The sequence below is a fragment of the Cariama cristata genome, unplaced genomic scaffold, assembly GCF_000690535.1.
Source record: "Cariama cristata isolate BGI_N322 unplaced genomic scaffold, ASM69053v1 scaffold4247, whole genome shotgun sequence".
In the NCBI taxonomy this organism is placed as follows: Eukaryota; Metazoa; Chordata; class Aves; order Cariamiformes; family Cariamidae; genus Cariama; species Cariama cristata.
The window spans coordinates 1-21,376 of NW_009625935.1; the positions used below are offsets into that span (position 1 = coordinate 1).

Genomic DNA, 21,376 nt, shown 5'->3' on the forward strand with positions numbered 1-21,376 from the left:
CCTGTAAGTCTCTCTCCCTTTTCTCTTTTTCTTCCTCTCCTGCAGAGGAGGGAAGGGTTAATAGGGAGTGTCTGCTGTCCACTTTAAGAGCTATCCCAGCCTTAAATGGTGACAAGAGTGCAATCTGGGAATCTGGATCTCTAATTTGTTAAGCTTGAGTATGTCTCTCAGCCTAATTCCCTAATTGCCGTAATGCCCACATGCACCACTGAGCTTTAATGAGATATATGCCTAAATAAGAAACAGAACTCTTAAGACCCTGATTTACCACTGAGTGCAATGAAAGTTTTCTGATTTATACATTTTTTAAAAATCTGAAATGGAAATATTAATCAAAAAAGTCAACAAGTCTACTTTTTTTTTTTTTAAAAAAAACCCCTATTTTTCTACAAAAACGTATACATGAGAACCCATGGGGGAAAAATATTTTTAAAGTAATTCTGTCCCAAGTAGACATATACACAAGGCAGAAAACAATGCTAACGAAAAGCTGCATTTGCTCCTAAGTTACTCAAGCTTTATATCAGTCTAAACCTACTATAGCCAAAGGAGACACAAAATTAGAGAACCATAGTATTTATTGAACCCACAGGGACCTGATCCAAACATCACACAGTAGCAGAGTCCATAGTTTCATTGTATTTTATATCTTTCATTTCCAGTCATGACTGAAATCAAGAAATCATAGAATCATAGAATGGCTGAGGTTGGAGGGGACCTCTGGAGGTGACTTGGTCCAACTGCCCTGCTCAAGCTGAGAGCTGTTTGCCCAGGAATATGTCCAGTTGGCTTTTGAATATCTCCAAGGATGGAGACACTGCAACCTTCCGGGTAATCTGCTCCAGTGCTCGGTCACCCTCACAGTGAAAAGGTGTTCCCTGATGTTCAGATGAAATCTCCTGTGCTTCAGTTTATGCTCATTACCTCTGTCACTGGGCATCACTGAAAAGAGCCTGGTTCCATCTTCTTTACACCCTCCCTTCAGGTATTTATATACTTCGATAAGATTCGACCTGGGCCTTTTCTTCTCTAGGCTGAACAGTCCTAGCTCTATCAGTCTTTACTCATGGAGACATGCTCCAGTCCCTTAATCATCTTACTAGCCCTTTGCTAGTCTCTCTCCAGTAGCTCTCTCTCTTGTACTGAGAAGCGCAGAACTGGACACAATACTCCTAGCCTCACCAGGGCTGAACAGAAGGAAAAGATCACCCTACTGAAGCCCAGGATACTACTAGCATTCTTTGCTGTACTGGCACATTATTGGCTTATGTTCAAATAAATAAGAATGATGGGAAAATAATAACTATGCTTTTTCTTACCAGACTAAAGAACAATTTTGAGCTTCCTGCATTCTAAACAATGATTCAAATTCATTTTTATGGTACACAAGACTAGTCTTTGATCATTGCAAAGAAAAAGACCAAAGAAGTAGTCAATGATGTTTCTCTCACACACAAAAAGGCCACTATCATTGCAAAGCATTACAATGCTACAGTACTAGCACCAGAAAACATAGTTTTTCCTAATGATGTGCTACTTCAAGCTCTGTGCTCCCCCTTCCAGCAGTGGAAGTGACTCAGCAGTCTAACAGATTTCCAGTGAAGTTGGAACCCAAAACACATTCTACATGCTGAGAAATTGTCTCTCTAAATTCATTTATGGCTTTCTCTAGCTCTGAAAAATCCAAGTAAGAATTTTATTTTATTTCAACGGGATATGAATAAGGTTTTGGCTCTACAGAAGTAGAGAGTTTTAAAAATAATTCTATTAAAACAGTTACATGTTAATTTTTTCATTTTGCTGCCAGAATTTACTCATTGTGATTCTTAGGGAGATTACTTAGGATATAGTTTCAAAATTCAAGGTTTTTTTCACGGGTTGAATCATTCCTGATCCTACTTTCCAAAGGTGTTTGATTCTGAGTTTCCTAGCTGCTGACTATTAATAAGATTGATTTTTTATTATGTTATTATTTATGTTACATGGCATTCAGTGAGAAAAGAACCACACAGTAATTGCCTGACAAATCTTTATTAAAATTGAGATCTGAGTATTAATTTCTTTTACTTCTATTGACAATTTAAGCTCATTGTGATGTTACTAACTGGGCATAGCAAAGAATAATCTCAGTCTTGTAGCATGGTAAAAAAATACAGCTCTGACATGCCTAACCTACATAATAAAACTACAGTTATATAACCTCTTAGTCCCAGCCTCTTCCTGTTTTCTCTGTTGTCTCCATTTCTTTAGTTTTGATCACACAATCATGACCTTTAGAGGTTTACAACACTAACACAGTAGAGTACATTTACTTACAGTCTCACCCCGCTGTCCTGGGTGCCCAGGCAAGCCATCTTTTCCAGGTGGCCCCTGAAATTGTAAAATACGTATATCAAAACATTTCTTAGCCATGCTTAATTCTGAAAAAAGTGTGCAATTAGCTGTAAGACTCTCTGATCTCTTTGTTTTTTCTATTCTAGTCTTCAGTACAGCTTAACTGCTCCTGTATCAGCTAACTATGATTTTAATAATACATTTTCCTTGTGTCCTCCCTGATGTGTGTTAGCAATTGCTTGGAGAGTGACTGTTAGGTTGTCAAATGCATGTTCAAAATGGATTTCTGTAAATTCAGAAATTGTGGAAAGTTCCTATACTTCCCTTCCATTTTTCTTTGCTTCATGACTCAGTCAACACAAAACTAAGCATTACAGGAGTATTTGATGAGACTTCAGGTTTTGGCATTGGAAATAAAAATAACAAATGCACAGGTGAAGAAAATCACAGGTGGTTTGACGCTTCTGTATTTACTCCACACAAGCAGAAACACATTGGAAGAACAGTATAACTAGTTCAGGCTGCAGCTCAAATGTGCTATTACTTCTGTACATTTCTGTTACTAATGAATGTCTCTTTCCTTTTTCTTTTTTCCTCAATGAATCAATTGTTGAAAGAAAATATACACCAGCAAAGTAATATTTTTCCTAAACTCAGTCTGTCACCTGGACATTGACATCAACATACTAGATTTGCAGTTTAGTATATTATGCTGAATGTCATATGAGCTGCACCAATGGTCATTTTGAATATGTGAGTTCTTGTCTTAGCCATAGAGCTCAATAAGCATGCTTGTAATCTATACATAAACCATCCCTTAAATAAACCTTCAAATATTCACTTCAGAAACATTGTATGAAAAATAACATTCCTGTTGTTGCACATACTTAATTAAAAAGATACTTACTGGAGGTCCCTTTGGTCCAGGGAATCCAACAGGTCCCTGGGGCCCTTGTGGTCCCTAGTATAAAAGCAATCAAACAAGTAAAGTTTTACTTTAGCTGCCATGACACTGGATTGAAAAGTTTGTTTCAATTATAAAATATATGAACTTCAATTATAAAACATATGAACTCTGTAGATAATGTCTGGTTATAAGTTTAAAGCCTTAGCTCCACTGCCATAAATATTAGTAGCAACAGTTCACATGGATAGACATTGGAGGGGATTTCCTGAAAGCAGTACTGCCTGTCTAGGAATGCAGTAAGAAAAAAGAAAAACTACATATAGGAAGTATATCTGCATCTGACCCCTGAAACTGTGCATAATAAATTAGGAATCAACTGTGATTAAGAAACATTGTCTTCTGTGTTGCATAAAACATAGGAATTAATTAATAGTCTAGAGATCTTTTTAACTTTCAGTACAACATTCATCTTTGGCAGTTCTTACATTCTGACAATATTTCAAGTCAGTAGAAGAGTACAAACTTCCAAATAGAATAAACTTTCCAGAGTTACCATGAACTAAATACAACAGTCTTGCTATCATGAAAAATAGTTGAGGTAGCTGAAAAAAACCCATGTTGTACAAACATTTTATTTATATTGTTTTGTATATACACATATATATATGGAGAGGGAAAATTTTCATGCATCATGGTTTTACAAATTTAGTGAAAGATGATCATGTGAGATAGTGGCATTGTGTATGTATATGTACAAGTATATACATATACATGTGTACATACTTGTATGTTCTGATGCATCTATACACATAGATACTTACACAAAGTACTAGCTTACATGACTGTTTCTAAAGTTGTCTCCAAACAAAATGGAGGCTATCTTTCAAAATTTATTGCTGATACGCTGAAAGGGACTATGTCAGCTTATTAAAAGAATTTTTCCTATTTAGTTTTTAGTGTGCTAAGTCAAGGAGTAGCAACCTGAAAAACCCTATTTATTCTACAAGCTCCCACAGCAGAGCCATGTACTCTAGTCATATAGTGCAAGACTTTAACCTGTTCTATTTTGTATACGATGTGTGGTTTTGCTAAGACATCAGCTGTCAAAATATGTTAGAACTGTTGGTCTGATGCAAAAAACTTGAAGCAGGAGACCACATCCAAATTGTGCTACCCTTTTGCTCCTCTGATAAACCGCCAACTGTTGCCAAGTTCCATAAACCTCATTCATTAGATCCCAGGCTCACTTCCAGAGCATGGCTGCCTCCTGTAGTAGGCGAAGCAGTGTGCAAATAAATGTAGCTGTGGGAGAGGATCTCTTGTGCCCAGCCTGGAAGAATTTGTCCTTAAGTGAATCTTATTCCAGGGTAGAACTTGATTATACTAATTCTGAGTCACCTCAGAAGTGCTAGGCAAAGGAAGAAATCTTTGTAATCTTACTGCACTATCTGTCATTTTTACTTTCTCTTCCAAAACAAGTGTAAGGTAGTTTCTGAAACCTCCGTAACACACAAATATGTTCCATATGAGGATTTGTTGGGGTTTTTTTCCATTCTGCTGTCTCTGTGAACAAATGACCTTTCCTCATTTGCTTCTGGGTATAACATAAAGCATAAAGTTTCCCCCAAAATGGAGGACTTTTACAGAGGAAAACTATTAAAATTGACTCAGCTACTGTACAAAATATATGAAAGAAATCGCTCCCTCTCAGGAATCGGGTTATAAGAGCACAACTTAAAGTTTTACTGTTGCACCTTCTTTCTCATAAATTTCCACTGTACTTTGATCCTCACATCTTGAGGCTTTTTAAGGAAACAAGATTAGCAATTTTTTTGTTCACAATACAGCTTGCAGATTTCAAGTCACTGGACTGATGGATTATGTGAGAAAAAGCACTAGAATACTAAGAGCATGTTATCAAAATTATGTTTTCGTTTTTGTCATTAAATTTCATTTTAACAGTAGCTACACAGGAAAGATTATTTAATGTTTACATGTCTGGTACCTGAAACAGTCTCATCAAAGTAGAAATGACAGTTTTATTTTTTAGTTGACATTCAATCCTATTGGGAAGCAAATAGATACCTCACACTTATATTACACAAACTGTATGAGATGTGGTGCTCTGCGATTCTTCATCTCTTTAATCAATTTCTCTCCAGGGATACCTTCATCTTGGATTGATCTGCTTGTTGTTTTCAGTCCCCCCACAGCTTCTCTTCCTCATAACTTCTCGGAGCTGTCAGCAAACTCCTTCATGAGGCTTTGCTATTCACCTTCTGCTAGTCTGCCTCTGATGTTCCCCCTCAGTGTAAAACAACCTACAGTTCCTTTCCTGGACTATGCCTAGTTGTCTGCACCCAACGTCCTAGTTAACTCATTCCTCTCTTGAATCCCAGCTTCCTGCCCCTATGTCTCTCCCTCAATTCCTGTTTCACCCAAATTTTCTACTTTCTCCTGCTGTCCATGTTCCACTTGGTATATTGTCTTTTGCTTGATACAGAGGTACTTTCAACTTTTTACTGCAGCCTCCCTTGGAGTGTTGCCTTCCATATGTACTGGCTACAGTCTAGTCCTCCAGTCTTCAACTTTCTTTCTGTTCTATCCTACTTCTCCTTACTGCAAGAACCACTGTCCTGCAGACATGTGCATTCCTTTACATGTATATAGCAGACTGATGTTTATTAATACTCTGTTTGCAACTGTTAAGGACAAACAAGACAAAATTAAACTTAATTTCTTTCTGCAGACACACAAACTGAAAATTTTAGATTTCTAGAACACACTCACGCCATGCTCTTGTTATCATTATTTTTATGGATGTCCTTATCTCCAGTAATCAACTCAATCAAACCATGTGGTCTGATCCTATGGCCTTTTTCCTTTTTCAGTTTGCTTAGTCATTCTAGCAAAACCACTCTGCTGTTGTTCTGCTGATATTGTTACACCAAGTGTGCATGTATTTGGCAAGGAAATAGTGTGACAAAGTGACATTTTGGAGCACGGGAAAATGCACAGGGAGCTCCATCCTGAAGAGGAAGACTTCTGGAGGTCACTGGAACTTCCGGGTGGGTACCAGGAAAGGATTTATAGAATCATAGAATCGTTATGGTTGGAAGAGACCTCAAAGATCATCAAGTCCAACCGTCTACCCAGCGCCACCATGGCCACTAAACCATGTCTTGAAGTGCCACATCTAAACTTTTTTTTGAACACCTCCAGGGATGGTGAGTCCACCACCACCCGGGGGAGTCTGTTCCAATGCCTAACGACTTTAACAGTGAAGAAGTTCTTCCCAATATCCAACCTGAACCTCCCCTAGCACAACTTGAGGCTGTTTCCTCTTGTCCTATTGCTAGTTACCAGGGAGAAGAGACCAACTCCCACCTTGCTACAACCTCCTTTCAGGTAGTTGTAGAGGGAGATAAGGTCTCCCCTCAGCCTCCTTTTCTCCAGACTAAACAACCTCAGCTCCCTCAGCTGCTTCTCATGAGACTTGTTCTCTACATGAAAAAGGTTAGCAGTTTTTTCAGCTTTGCAAAAATACTTTGGCAGAGAGCATGTCAACTTGAACTATTTGAGTTGGTTTTCAAGTGCTGCTATTACAAATCTGATTTATTAATATTGTTTTTCTATATACTGCTGTGTAATGGGATGCCTGTATATTGGATCTGTGTATTGATTGGTAAGATAATAGCAAGCAGAAAAATTTCTTTTAGCAAGCACAATAGGATTTCTCAAGCATGCAGAAAGTAGGTTGAAGGGAATTCTTAGCGGATCAGAACAAAACCAATCAGCTGCTTCAACAAAGAAGCTTCTGGATGTGGCTTGAGTGGTTTGCAAATCCAATAAACAAGCAGTAAGCTGCAGTATATGGGGCATTCTTAAGATCATAAGCTGATAAGTACAACTGTAATTTGCATGGATATATACAGAGGGCTTGGATGTAATACAAAGTGTGTATGTATTCTCTGTGTCCTATATGTACAGAACTGAGCTACAGATGGAAGAAGCTTTCTTCAGCAAACTTCAGCTACCCCATTCATAACTTTATGAAAAGCATCATTGGAATTGAGGTTTTGTTAGTTACTCTAGTCAAAGAAGGGCAAAGACATGAGAGGGAGAACTAAAAATAAAACAACCTGCCCACTCTGAAATAACACTCCTACATAGTGGGAAAAAAAACAAATAGCTTTCACATACCCTTTCACCTGGTGGGCCAGGAGGACCATCATTGCCTGCAGTACCCTAGAAAGGAAAGAGAATATGTCCAAAGATTAGACCTCTATTAAAAGAAATAGTCTGTAACCAATCTGTAGTGTGCTTGACAATTACCTTTGGACCTGGTTTGCCAGTGGGACCTCTGGGACCTCTTGAGCCTCTTGGACCCTGTCAATTTAACACAGATGCACTTGATGATAATTATTGGATATATAATCAAATCAAAATAATTCTTGACAGTATAGTGGAGGCAATTAATATAGGAAAGCCTCTAAATTGTAAAGCAAAATTACATACTGTTGGTCCTCGCTGTCCTCTGGGGCCTGGTTTGCCATGTAATCCCTGTAGAGAAAAGTTCACAGAAATCATCTTAGCAGATGCTGTATTTGTGAGATAAAGTTTTTTTACTGAAGTGGAGGCAGAGTGCAACCCCCCCTAGGTTTAAATGTTATTTTATCTTTAAGTATCTACTTTGCATTTCAATTTACAGAATCATGGTCCTTGATAAAATTGATTATCTTTCTGAGTTTACTGAGACTTGTAGCTAAATGCGCTAAATTTGCCTCAGTCAGACTCTGTCATAGGCATTAGAACGTTTTAAACCATGTTAAAATAGTAGTGAAGATGGCATGCAACAAGCAGAGTTCCTCTGCAGTAGTATAAAGGACTTGGCGTAATTTCCAGTGTAATAATAGCCTTGGAGACAAAGTTCCCAGGTTGCCATGGACAGCTCCACAGGTTAATAGAGAAAAGAAAGGGCAAGCCTGTCTTTTTCTATAACAGAAATAGGGACTGTAACACCTACCAGCATTCTGCACACTTGCACAGAGGTACAGAACTTGCCAGAATACTAGCCCTTAATTTTTTGCTTCAATGTATCTCCTAACGACACTCAACAGATTTCTTTCCTTAGGCTCTGCATTAGTATTGCTGTGCCTTCTAATGCAAAGAAGCTTAAAATTCCAGAGAGTATTCTTCAGGTAGAAAAAGGAATGTGATGACTGGCACTTTCTAATCTCTGAGGTAAACACAACAGCAACAGAAAATCAGCAGAGATGTTTTAGCATAAAGCTTGCTTTTATTGGAAACTAATTAAATGCACACACCTGTTTTCTTACGGGTTTTCTTCTGCTTTCTTTCTTTTCTTAATATTGATTTTATTTCTCTTATCAAAATAAAAATTTTGTGTTGTTCTTAAAATGCTACACAGCTTATGAACTTCTCAGGGATGATGACTATCTTTCCTAGTACCAGTATGCATGGTAGCATAAACCACAATGATATCCCTTTAGCAAGATTAATAATAATACCTGATTAACATTACAAAATGTATAATGTGTAATATCAGGCCCTTTATGAAGGCCTGATAATGGATCAATATAATTAGATTTTAATAATTTTGTCTGCTTTTTGATGCTATCATTTTGCTTGTTTTTTAAATCTGATATCTTTATTAGCAGTCATGTCTCATTTTTCGCAACAAGGATGAACTGAACATTGTTTTATTGATTGTGTCTGTCCATAACAACGTATCTTTATCTTAGCTAAATAATACAAGAACAATTTAAACCATACATAAACAATGCAAATGCAATTGGATTTCATATATTTCATCTTAAAGTAATGAATTTCTGATTTTGTGCTGTAAATTGAAATGGATTCTTAAGAACAATGATATACATTACTTCAATTTGACTTTAAGTTGCTATCATCTATGAATTCTGACTCATGCTCTTAATTTCATCTTCTTCTAACAACATATTCTGCTATGTTCAATTAAGCTTTAGAGACAAGAGCACAGGGACCTTCTTTCTAACCTACATTTCATTTTTATATTTTGAAGAATATGCATAACAGATTTTACGTCACCTGTTTCAAGTAAACAAAGCAGCAAAAGCTGTCATTTTACATCTATTTTTTTAATAGTACATTTCTTCATCTTGTCTGGTATATTTTGCATTTTTGAAGCTCAGCCTATAAAAAAGCTTGTGGCAAATCAGAATACTTATGAAATACAAGTTGAATTTCCTTGAGGGACATTGCATGTAGCAGGATAATTCATGGGATACAGGAAAATAGTCCTTGCCAACTCACTCAGCTATATTGTCAAAAAAGATGCTTCAGCAAAGGTGATTTCTTTTCTTTTTCAAATATATGATTATGGTAGCATACACAGTGAGAAAGTGTCCGAGTTCCTGTATATTTAGATTAATACCTTAAAGAATAAGAACTAGTGTGTCAGTATGTCCTGTTTTACATAACTGTACAGGTTCATCTTAACTGGTTTTATAGTTCTTTAGACAGTAGCTTGTATCCTTAGGTTTCAGTGACATCCCAGAGCACTGAGTTCCAAAAGTTAATTGTCATGCAAGCATGAATTATCATACCCTTGCACCTTTCTCTCCATTGGCACCTGGAAATCCTGGGAAACCAGTTGAGCCCTATGTAAGAAATCAATGCAAATATCAGAGGATATCAATAGCAAAACAATAGTATAGCCAACATTTAATTTATACGCAAAGCATATCTCCAAAGTCATGTACATTGTACACATCAAACTTGCAAGTGTGACAGATATGATGAATAACTGTAAATTAACTTACCATAATGCGTCAGATCCAGAATGCATTAAAAAAAATCAATGTACAGAATGGACATTATTTGTTATCTTATTAGACAATAAAATATTCATTAAATCTGCACAATTTTTAAAAGTAGGAAAGAAATCAGCAGCAACAGCCCACTAGAATAATGGTATCATAACGAAGAGGAACAAACAAGGCCTTGTTGCCTCACAGTATAATAATTCTTTTACAAAATAACTTCATTCAAAATAATTGTAAGGTGTTGCCACGTCTGAACTGCGGTGTGGTCCTCTACTCACTTTACTGAGCTGTAAATTAGTTCGGGTGCTTTATTCACTGTGAGCTGACCACTGGCCAGTTTCATTTAACTGATGCATGCAAGTTGTACATGGGCTTATATGGTTATCTTATAAGCAGAATTTATGAGGAGATTATCTGACTTAAAACCAATTCCAGTCATTATTCCTCCTTCTCCTTTTTCTCCCCTTTCCTTCTGCTAACTGCCCAGTCTAATCTGAACAGTACTATTTTCTTTTTTATTTCTGGTATACAGGTTCAGAGGGACAGCAGACTTGTTACCTGCCAAGGTGCTAATTTGTCATAATGGTCTTGGGGTCAAAGAGGTGATAGACTTGATAAGATACACTTTTAAGTGACTGGAGATGAAAATCAAAGCAGTGTTTGGTTTGGTCAGTCATTAAAACTACTGGCCAGACTCCCTGTTCTGATAATGCATCTATATTTGTGCAGCTTGCTGTTAGTATTTTAGTGGCAAATAAAATGCATATAACAAAAACTTAAAATAGATTTTCTTGTTGCTTTTCTTTGAAATGTCAATAAGCATTTTTTCCTTTTTTCTCTTTTTCTTACTTATGTTTTCCCTTTAATGAATCTCGTTTCACACAATCATTCCAATTATCCATTAATGACTTAGGGGCACTACAACTTCACTGACACTGATTCTAACGAAACCTTGGCTGATATTCACTGGTGGGAGAAAAGTAAGAGATTTTATTTTCTTTTGTTTTCTTTCTTCCTTTCTTTTTTTTTTCCTCCATTTTTAATTCTTCACCAGTTATAACTTAAAATGTAAATAAAACTGCGAAAATTCTACTCTGTGAAGCCCAAGCATGTTCTTTATAATTAAAAGGCCATAGGAAGAAGCAAACTCTAATGATTGGGCATTAATAGGGATGACTTGGTTGTAAATATCTTATACATATGTTACTTTTTGCAATGGTGTTAATCAAGAGACACTGGATAGGAGGAAAAAACATAGTGAAAATTATCAGATAATAGCAGTACTCTGAGAACAATTCTAAGAAAAATCATGAAAAGGAAGTAAGTAACAAGAAAAAGAACCGTGTGAACCTTCTTGACAATACTGGCACAAGATTTCATATTTGCTTTACACAGCTAATAAGTTTTTTTGCTGCTGCCTTTTTTCTCTCTCCCTTATGTTAATTTGAACTGGACTGTGAGTAAGTTTCAAACCAAGTTTCTACTCAGTTGATGTACTGTAGCTGTCATTACTCTTTCTTGGAAGTTTAAGCAACAAATTAGAAGAACAAACACTGAAAGCAGCTTGAGAACTATTTTCAGTTTTAATGTGATAAAAATTTAATGTAATGAAATTCTTGATCAAGTCTGCTGAAAAACGAATCAATCAACTTTTATTTGAAGTGTTACATCATTTTTGTTCTTAGAACTGAATAATGTAAAACCTCTTTGATCTCAGACTTTTCAAAAGACAGTTCTAAAGGAGAACAAAAAGAGACACTGAAATCTCAGATATTTGAGTTAAGAAACAGAAGCAAAAAAACATGTCTCTCAAGGTGAATAGTTTTCTTTAATACTTTCCATAGATGGTTTTGATATTTTTCACTAACACAGAATGTTCAATGAATAAGCATTCTTCAGATAGTTCATTTATTTGACTGGAAAGAACCAAAGTATAGGCCAGAGTCAGAAAAAACACTTTGCTTAGCCAGCCAGGAAGTTGTAGTTCTTCCAAAAAATGATAATTTCAAATTTGAAAATAAAAATAGATCCCAAAGTAGAGCAAAGTTCAGGATTTTACTGCCGGCTGATTGTTCAGTTGTGTAGAAGGGGCAAGGACTTCTTTTACTTGCGATATTTCCCTAGACGAGTCTTCTTTGAGACAGTTTGGAGATGCAGTCTCCCTAATGGCCTTCTCTACACTCGGAAATGTCTGTAGAATTATGTTTTTATTCCATTTTTTCTTTCTTGCTGATCTCAGAAAAGAGAGCTTGCAATTAATTTAGCATGCTCCTTTCCTAAAGCTGTGATAGGACAACCTTTTTAAAAATATGTTTCATAAAAATGTTTTAAAAATACAAGCCTTCACTTAAACTAGAAGCCACCTATTTGGTTTTCTATTGCAATCAAAACATAAAAGCTAGCTGAAGGACAGATGTAGGCACATAAATCAACTAAGGGTTGGGATTTGTCATGTTTGTCTTAACAGAAGCAAAAGGAAAACACAATGAAAACTGTAAATTACGTGTTTGAAAGAAATATGGCTTATTCTGTGGAAGAAGCAGTAATGACACAAATGGAAGCCCTATACCATACAGAAAATTCCCATCACTATCAGCATCCATTTAGTGGTCAATATAATGCTCATTCTCTTTCAAGCATATCAGCAGTTCCTTCGTTTTCAAATTGTTTAATGCATGCCAGTCTGATGCTCACATAAAAACACACCTCATGAAAGGATGACAAAGGTTTAAAGGCAGTATAGTTAAGAACAGGAAAGACAGTCCTCCTTAAAGAGCCTGCCTTAGCAAATCCAACATTTTTAAAGATTTTACTTCAGAACATGAATGTCAAGAAAGAAAATGTGAAAAATGGCCCTTGCCTTGATGCCTCAAACACACAAATAAAATAACTGCCATTGTGACTACTGTCAAAGCACAAGGTATACAGCTCATTTACAGCTCACCTTTGGACCTTGTCTTCCTGGATATCCTGGCAATCCAGGTACACCAAGCTTACCCTGCAATAAGAAGGCAGTGATAAACTTTACTTTGTCCTCCTTAGTGGTTCAGCAAACTTCTATCGAAAATATTTTTTTCACAACTTAGAGTGATGATACAATTAAATCAAATTCTCATTTTTACTATTAATCACCAGCAGGTTTAATTCCCCAAACTTAAATAAAAATCCCACTCCAATGAATGAGTTCAGCAAAGCCAATACCTCAGTGTCTTCTTTTTTCCTTCCCATGAAGCTCTGCATAGTGATGTGGGGCTGAGATCATTAAACTATTAATATTGTCTAAGAAATCAGGGTGTTAACAAGTTTAAGTGAGAAGAAATCCTTTTTAGTTTATACTGTGTGATGGCTGCTTTGTTTTCCACAGATTTTTCATGAATAGGCATTTGAAGAATAGATTTTTTTCCTGAATAGTTCTAAACTTTGAGACTATGATAAATCATACCCCACCGACTATTTGCTGACAATAGATTTGTCAACAAGTATTACCAACTTGCCATGTTCAGAAAGGACAACAGGATGAGCAGTTTGATCAACACTGACATTAACCATTCCTATGAATTAAATACAGCACCCTACCCCATTGAGTTAGTCTCTTCAGACCTCTAGAGGATGAGTGATGGTTTGCCACTTTCAAAGGCAAGGGAAAGCAGTTTCAGTGTTTGAAAGATGGGAACTCTGAGGGAGAATTTGCCTATCTCCCTATGTTCCAGACTATCACATTTTGGAGAAGATCTCAATAGAAAAGATATGATTATACAATATAATATGGTACTCTGCAGTAACCTTAGATAATGAAGAAGAGGAAGGATATACCTGTATAGGGAAGGAAATTTGCCAAAATAAACATGTCTATTCATAAAAAATGCAGCACATGAATAAAGGTGTTGTGTACTATCATATTCATGTAAGTGTAGGTGTCTGGCTGAGACATTATTAAAGAAGAATTCTTCGATTTATGAAAATAATTATAATGCTGCGTTACGTGCCACACTGAAATAAGGTGCACACATTACAATGATTGAAATGTTTTGCAGCATGACAGTGCATCAAACTCTTGCCAAATTCAGTAAAAATTTTGTCTCTGATTTTATGATTCAGCAAGCCCAGTTGCCTAGGTTTTGAATGTGGATATGGATGATTTTTTGATTATAAGCTCTTTTCTGATACGTTCCTCATTTTTTGGCACTGTACTTGGCATTTCCTTTACCAAGCAAATCCAGCCCTAGACCCACTTTGGAAAGAGTTCTCTTATCACAGGATCAGTCAAACATAGAGAATAAGAATCTGGTACTTTTATTACTATGGAAGAGTAGTACCTTTGCATTAAATAAGTCATAGGAATGACAAGGGAATTGTCAACATCGGGTCTAATATTTTTTTCAAATATCTTCTAGTTAGGGCTTCAGATTCTGGACTTGTGAGACTGTAAGAGTCCCATACATGTCATAGTGAAGAAGAAATACTTGAAAACATAAGCCTATATTCACAATGAGTAATTTGAATATGAAGAATTAAAAATAATTCAAATTCATATTTAAAGACTAACAACTATAAAACAAAGTTTGCTTCAGTTTGGCTTACTTTGGTTTTTTTACTTAGGTTATAAAGTCTTGAGAAAGATGGACTATTTTGAAAATGTCCTCAGTCAATTAATTATTCTGCAGACACCATGACAACAACACAAATTTTGTAAGATTCCTAATATTCTTGCATTTTTGTCAGGTCAGCAATAGTGAAAACAACCATTGCCATGAAACATACAGTTCTTTCTGGAGAATACAAATATACTGTGGGTGAAGGTAATATGAGCCTTATTAGATCAGATTGTTTTGCTAATCTAGTTAAAACTGAGTACACTGGCTTTCTGGTGTGAACTCAGCTTGCATTCGTGTAGGAGAATCATTCTGAGTTTCTTTTTTTATATGTTCTTTGGTTCATGACATAATGAATCCATTCAATGACTTAACAGCTGTTGAGATAGCTTGCAAAATTGTGGAGAACATTAATTCATAAATAATTCCCAACAGTTAAGTAAACCTGAGAGTAAATCTTTTCTGTAATGAGTGGATATATAATTTTCTGAGAGTTTATGAATGACATTATGCTCAAATTATAACCCTAACATCTTACTGATGTTCTACTAATGACATACTTGCAAAAAGTAGCAACTTTTGATGAAAAGAGAGTTTGTTCCCAAATTTGCTGAATACATTTTTTTCTTCCTGGTAAAACTCTTAGCCATGAATCTGGTTATCTTTTTAGCAGTACAACATACTTATTAAGATTTCAATATATACTTTGAAAGACTATACATAGATAAAAAGACAGATAGAATAATTAATCATGATGTCAGATGGGATGTTCCTGGAAAATACTAACTGTTCCTATTTCAAAGACAGCAAAACTGAGAAAGAAATGTAAAATGGACCTTCTGTCCTATTCTTTTCAACAAGAACAAGCATTAAAGCCACAGTTAACCAAAAAATTAAAAGGGAAATATTTTCATCAGCATGTTCTCACTTTAGTGAAATATAGTATACACATTTCTCAACCATCATTTTTGTTTTCTTTTATTTTATCATTCTTTCTCAGTTGTCCAAAATGCCACTGTTGAAATCACCTTTCTTTTCTGAGGCTGTCACCCAGTCAAATATGGTACCCATACACACAGTCGTCAGACTCCTTTCCTCCTCTATATCAATCTCAAGTGTTTTTTGTTGAGGACAGGATTCTACAGTGACTTGTACTTACCTTTGTTCTTGTTTTCTCCTGTATTTCATGTCACCATCCTTTTTTTCAGTCCTCTCTTTTAACAGCCCCTTTCACTTTTGCCAGCCCTATTTTGGATTTTTATTTGGGATATATTTTCTGTTCAAAACGATCTTCATGCCACAATTTGGCATAATAGGACTCTGAATATTAATTCATTCTCCAGCAGCACCTTTATCCTCCTTTGTGCCCAACTATCTTCTTTGCATTGTATTTTCCTTAGCTGGCATGTACTGTATGTAATTTGGGATAAGAATTTAGCTGCCTTATGTGCCAATGAAATACTATAATGCCTTTCTGTATACTTACAAAATAATGATTCCCAATACTTGTTCAAAAGTGAACTCCAGTGGTCTGCTCCAGTAGTGTCTCAAAAACTACTGTTAGGTAGCTAAAGATTTTGCAGATGTGGAGGCTTGTTTTTTGAGTGATGAAGATCATGGGCTCCATCTATGTTATGTGGCAATGACATGTTTATGTTGATGTCTGGCTACTGACCTTTTCCCCAGCTGGACCAGCAGCACCTGGGTCCCCAGATGGACCTGCTCGACCTTTTGGACCTTCTGGACCGTCTTCTCCTCGTGGACCTGGCTGACCAATTTCTCCCTAAAATACACCACCTTATAAATATGGAACAATGGCCTTTGTGCATATATTAGATATACTACCTACAATTACTTGAAAATAAATTTTCAGTAAATGTAAATAGAGATTAGTATCATAGAATCATAGAATGCTTTGGGTTGGAAGGGACCTTTGCAGGTCATCTAGTACAACCCCCCTGCAATGCACAGGGACATCTTCAATTAGATCAGGTTGCTCAAAGCTCCATCCAATTTCGAATGAGGAAAATACCACTGCTTATGTTCATTGCATAAATGCATATACATATAAATTAGGCACTGCATATTACTTTCACAAATGTAAGAGCCCAGTTGCCTTGCCTGAAGAGAGCTGCATTTGGAAACTGCATATTTTTATTTTTCCTTCCCTCAATTCTTGTGAAGACACTCTGACAGTCCATAGAAAGAAAAATTCTGTATCTAAGTACTCATGTGGATACCATCTTCACAGTTATTCATGTACACAGGCAACAGATACAGGCCAGGAACCTCTTGTGAGAAGTTTTTTTAGAACCTCCATAACACTTCCTATGAAAGGAAGTAAGTGCCCATTGGGCTAAATAAACAACATTCTGGCACAGATTTGCAAGATGCTAGGCTGGAATGGAAACATCTTTATCCTGGACAGATTAATTTTCCTCAGGCAAATATTGGAGATCTTGGAATCTAGAAAAAGAGATTCCCTAGGAAGAAGCTTGGTGAAAAGGATATCCAGGACTGACATCCTCTTCCTCTTTATAACTGTGCCATTGTTGATTCATAAGAACCAAATCTCTGGCTGAAATCTGTGCATGTGCAGGGAACAGAAATAATTTAAGCTACTAGCTTTTTTTTATTTTTGGTTTAAATTTATCTGTTCATTTCAGTGATTCTTTCAAAATAATAAAACTTAAACATTTTAAGAATATATGGGCTATGAACAAATGCTTACCCTGTCACCTTTAAGGCCCATGTCACCTTTAAATCCTGGAAAACCATCTTCACCCTAAAAAAGGCAGAAATGCATGCAAAGATTTTAGTAATAGAAAGGATTATTTTTTTTCTGCAGGCAGAATAAGAAAATATATTCAGTACAGATTAAAATAATTTGCATAGATAAAGTAAGAACTTCAGATACCAGAAAATCTAATATGGCTATTGCTGTTTTAGGAAAAGTATATCAGTGCGCTATACAAAATGACTTTTTAGTTTGAAAGTCTCTAATAACAGCTGTTTAAAGCTAGTTAAAATCTGTTTAAAGATAGAGACAATATAAGTCTTCTGTTTTATTATGAAGTATCTTGCAAAGGCCTTTTTAAACTCCTACACTTTTTTTTGTTATCACTCTTTTTAATAAGGTCATCTATTCAATTAATTAAAAATTGGTGGCAAATTATTCAGTGTTGTTATTTTCGATAGCAGAAATTCCCTTTTATTTAATTTTTCTTTTGAACTAGTGCCTTAATAGTATCATGAAAGAAATCAAAAAATTGGCTGGTTGTGACATCTTAACAACAACAACAAAAAAGACGTATCTTAATGTTCAGAACCTAAAAGAAGTAGTCATCTTTATATAGTAGTTCAATGTACAGCAATACTCAGCCCTGCCTACTCTCATTGGTTGATGTGATTGAAAGAAAATAGAAAAACCAGTGGGCATTAAGACTGAATCCATACACAGTGGCAAAACAGGTGCACATTATTGTTATTCCTAGTGAGAATTACTTATTTACTGCCTAGTAAATCCTGGCAGAGTATTTACTCCAAGCATTTTAATAGGTCTCCATGCCGAAGTACAAGCAGACAGTACTCAGACAAGTTTCATTTACAGCTGTATGAGTTAGTTCAGATACAAACAGAAATCTCCAGAGTTGTTCAATGGAGTTGTTCACGACTTGCTGTAGCATAACGGATTAGCTGTTGGTTCCCTTTTTCTTAGACTCATCATAGAATCATAGAATCATTAAGGTTGAAAGAGACCTCAAAGATCATCAAGTCCAACTGTATACCCAATGCCACCATGGCCACTAAACCATGTCTTGAAGTGCCACGTCTAAACGTTTTTTTGAACACCTCCAGGGATGGTGACTCCACCACCTCCCTGGGGAGCCTGTTCCAATGCTTAATGACTCTAACAGTGAAGAAGTTCTTCCTAATATCCAACCTGAACCTCCCCGGCACAACTTGAGACCATTTCCTCTTCTCCTATCACTAGTTACCAGGGAGAACAGACCCACCCCCACCTCACTACAGCCTCCTTTCAGGTAGTTGTAGAGGGCAATAAAGTCTCCCCTCGGCCTCCTTTTCTCCAGACTAAACAACCCCAGCTCCCTCAGCTGCTCCTCGTAAGACTTGTTCTCCAGGCCCTTCACCAGCTTTGTTGCTCTTCTCTGGACATGCTCCAGCAGCTCAATGTCCTTAGTGTAGTGAGGGGCCCAAAACTGGACACAGTATTCAAGGTGCGGCCTCACCAGCGCAGAGTACAAAGGGGTGATCCATTCCCCAAACGCAGAGTACAAAGGGATGATCACTTCCCTAGACCTGCTGGCCACGCTGTTTCTGATACAGGCCAGGATGCTGTTGGCCTTCTTGGCTGCCTGGGCACACTGCCGGCTCATGTTCAGCTCTCTGTCGACCAACTCCCCCAGGTCATACAACTGCTGTTCCAATATCCAGACAACAAAGTTTGTTGACTGCATTTTTATTTGATGCTTAGTTATATTCTGAGAGTAAAGGTCTTTGTGATGAATAAGCACATAGTAAAATGTTTTACTATGATGCTGTTAGGGTTTTTTATATGCTGAAGTAATATTGCTGACTTAGAATCTGAATAATATTTGGACTGTCATTAAAGCCAGGAAAGCAAGATACTGTGCTCCACATTACTAAAAAAAAAAAAACAAGAAAGGCTTTCTATTTCATCCTCACTTTGAAAAAGAGATTTACATTTTGCATTCTTGGGCCCACAAAAGCTGTATCTTCTCCCTGATCAGCAACTGAGAGAGATTGCAATGCTAAATCATTTTTGACTCTGCTCAGAAGTAGTCATACTACATGCAACAAGTAACCCTAGAAAGGGCGATAGAAATAGTGGTAAACAGCTCAAGATAGGTGAGGAGACATTAAATTTTAAAAAAAAAAAATCTCAAACAAGCAAATATAGTTTCTCAATACTATGTGTTCATGTAAAAAAAGATGAGGTAACCCATTGTGAGTCATTGGAAAAAAAAAATACTAAAAACCATTTGAAAAGCAGGTTTCCCATGCTTTCTAGATGGTGAAACTAAGATTTATATGGTCATTTTATATTGCATAAATTAAAATTTCAAGGTGGTCTTTCTTAAAATTCAGAGAGAGGTGAAAAATTTAGAGTGCAGAATACATGAAAAAAGCTGTAGTTGTAAAAGTTGCTCAGTTATGGCCATGGACAGTAATAATTATATGAGAACACTTTGCAACATATCAGCAAGGACTGACCACGTGACAACTACTGACCAAATAAATTGCTGCCAAATGAACTGAAATTCTTCAGCTTTCACAGTGAGGTTCCAGCTATTGAGATCTACAAGAGGTTGATTTTATTCCATGTAGGAGGAGAGAGCTGAATGCTCTATTTCCTCTTCTGCTGTTAACAAAGAATAAAATAGCTGAACAGTTCTAGTCACATTTACTGGTCAGTACAGAGATGGACCTCCTCTGACATCCCTGGGACCATTCCAGATCTACAGAGGCTTTCCTGAATGATTAGTTTATTTATTTCTGTCTCTTACAGTGCTATCCCCCATGTAATGGCATTGAATAATTTCAGTTAAAAAGGCCTCTGTAACAGAGCTTTAAAGCACTGTGAGGACAACCTATGAAATATCTTTGTGTGACCTGCTGAGGTATTCAGTAGAGTTCGGTGTCTTACTGCAACTGTGAGATCAATATTTAGGAACACAGAAATATTGTGGAGATTATGCTAATCAGTATTCATTGATAGACACTTATATACACACACATATATTAAGCTTATTTATATGCGAGTGCTATATTTTGTCCTAGCTGGATATTAATCACACAATAAGGCACAAGAAAGAGCTGGTTTTTTGAACTGTCCAGTCTCCACACATATTAAACACACTCTTTTTCAGCTTAGATTTAATGAGCAACTCTAAAATGAGTACGCAGACTAGACAAACTGTGGTTTAGGAAAGCCTGGAAATGTACAGCAGCGCTTGGCATCTGAGCCTGAAAAACAGATCTCTAGTGCTGAAATCAAGTCTTTTTGGCAAGACTGAGTCTTCAGCTTTAGAAACAGCTATAAATGCATACACAGTAGCCACCAGAGCCACAAGGCTGAATTTGCCTGTGTGGTCAGGAGGTATGACTGACGGTGTTTGTCATCTGTCTCTCATTCTGAGTGCTGAGGAAAGTGGGAATATATATATAAACAAATATATATAATATTATAATATAGATTTATATGTATATAAAATATATATAAATGTATATATAATATAAACAAATATATAATAATCAATACTGGCTGTAATTTCAGCCACTGCAGACCATCAGAAGTCATTAGACATCACAGTAGTTGGTGTTTGTTCTAGTAAGACCTCTATGTATAGAATTAATGGTATGAGGGGGATGTAAAAGCTTTCTTCCTGTTCATGTATATGCACCTAACTGGGGCTGTCCATCACTTTGGCAGAGCCAAAGATCTGAGACAAAAATACCTGGAACCTAGAAAGCCATTGGAAGATGTACATAAGAAAATACAAAATCTAGCCCACACATCTATCAAAACAGGTAAAATAACAGTATCATCACCACAAATCTCTCTGATGCACAAGCTTTTCAGTATCAACAAATCTCTGTGATGCACAAGCTTTTCAGTATCAACTATAGTATCTACTAACAAGAGAGGGGATGTCTAATTCTCTACTTAAGAG

General features: G+C 36.4%; 1 protein-coding gene across 1 annotated transcript in view; it reads right to left on the reverse strand.

Annotated features, from left to right (window-relative positions):
• Positions 1-2,316: 2,316 nt before the first annotated feature.
• LOC104164458 (collagen alpha-1(XI) chain-like) overlaps positions 2,317-21,376 on the reverse strand; it is a gene marked incomplete at its 3' end in the record, with an annotated part of 53,274 nt that continues 34,214 nt past the window's right edge. Inside the window, exons 23-31 of the mRNA XM_009703792.1 lie at positions 17,392-17,445; positions 16,336-16,443; positions 13,013-13,066; positions 9,850-9,903; positions 7,760-7,804; positions 7,577-7,630; positions 7,445-7,489; positions 3,242-3,295; positions 2,317-2,370 (exon numbers count right to left, since the gene is read on the reverse strand). Of these exons, the coding sequence (XP_009702094.1) occupies positions 2,317-2,370; positions 3,242-3,295; positions 7,445-7,489; positions 7,577-7,630; positions 7,760-7,804; positions 9,850-9,903; positions 13,013-13,066; positions 16,336-16,443; positions 17,392-17,445 (522 nt within the window). The remainder of the gene's footprint in view (positions 2,371-3,241; positions 3,296-7,444; positions 7,490-7,576; positions 7,631-7,759; positions 7,805-9,849; positions 9,904-13,012; positions 13,067-16,335; positions 16,444-17,391; positions 17,446-21,376) is intronic.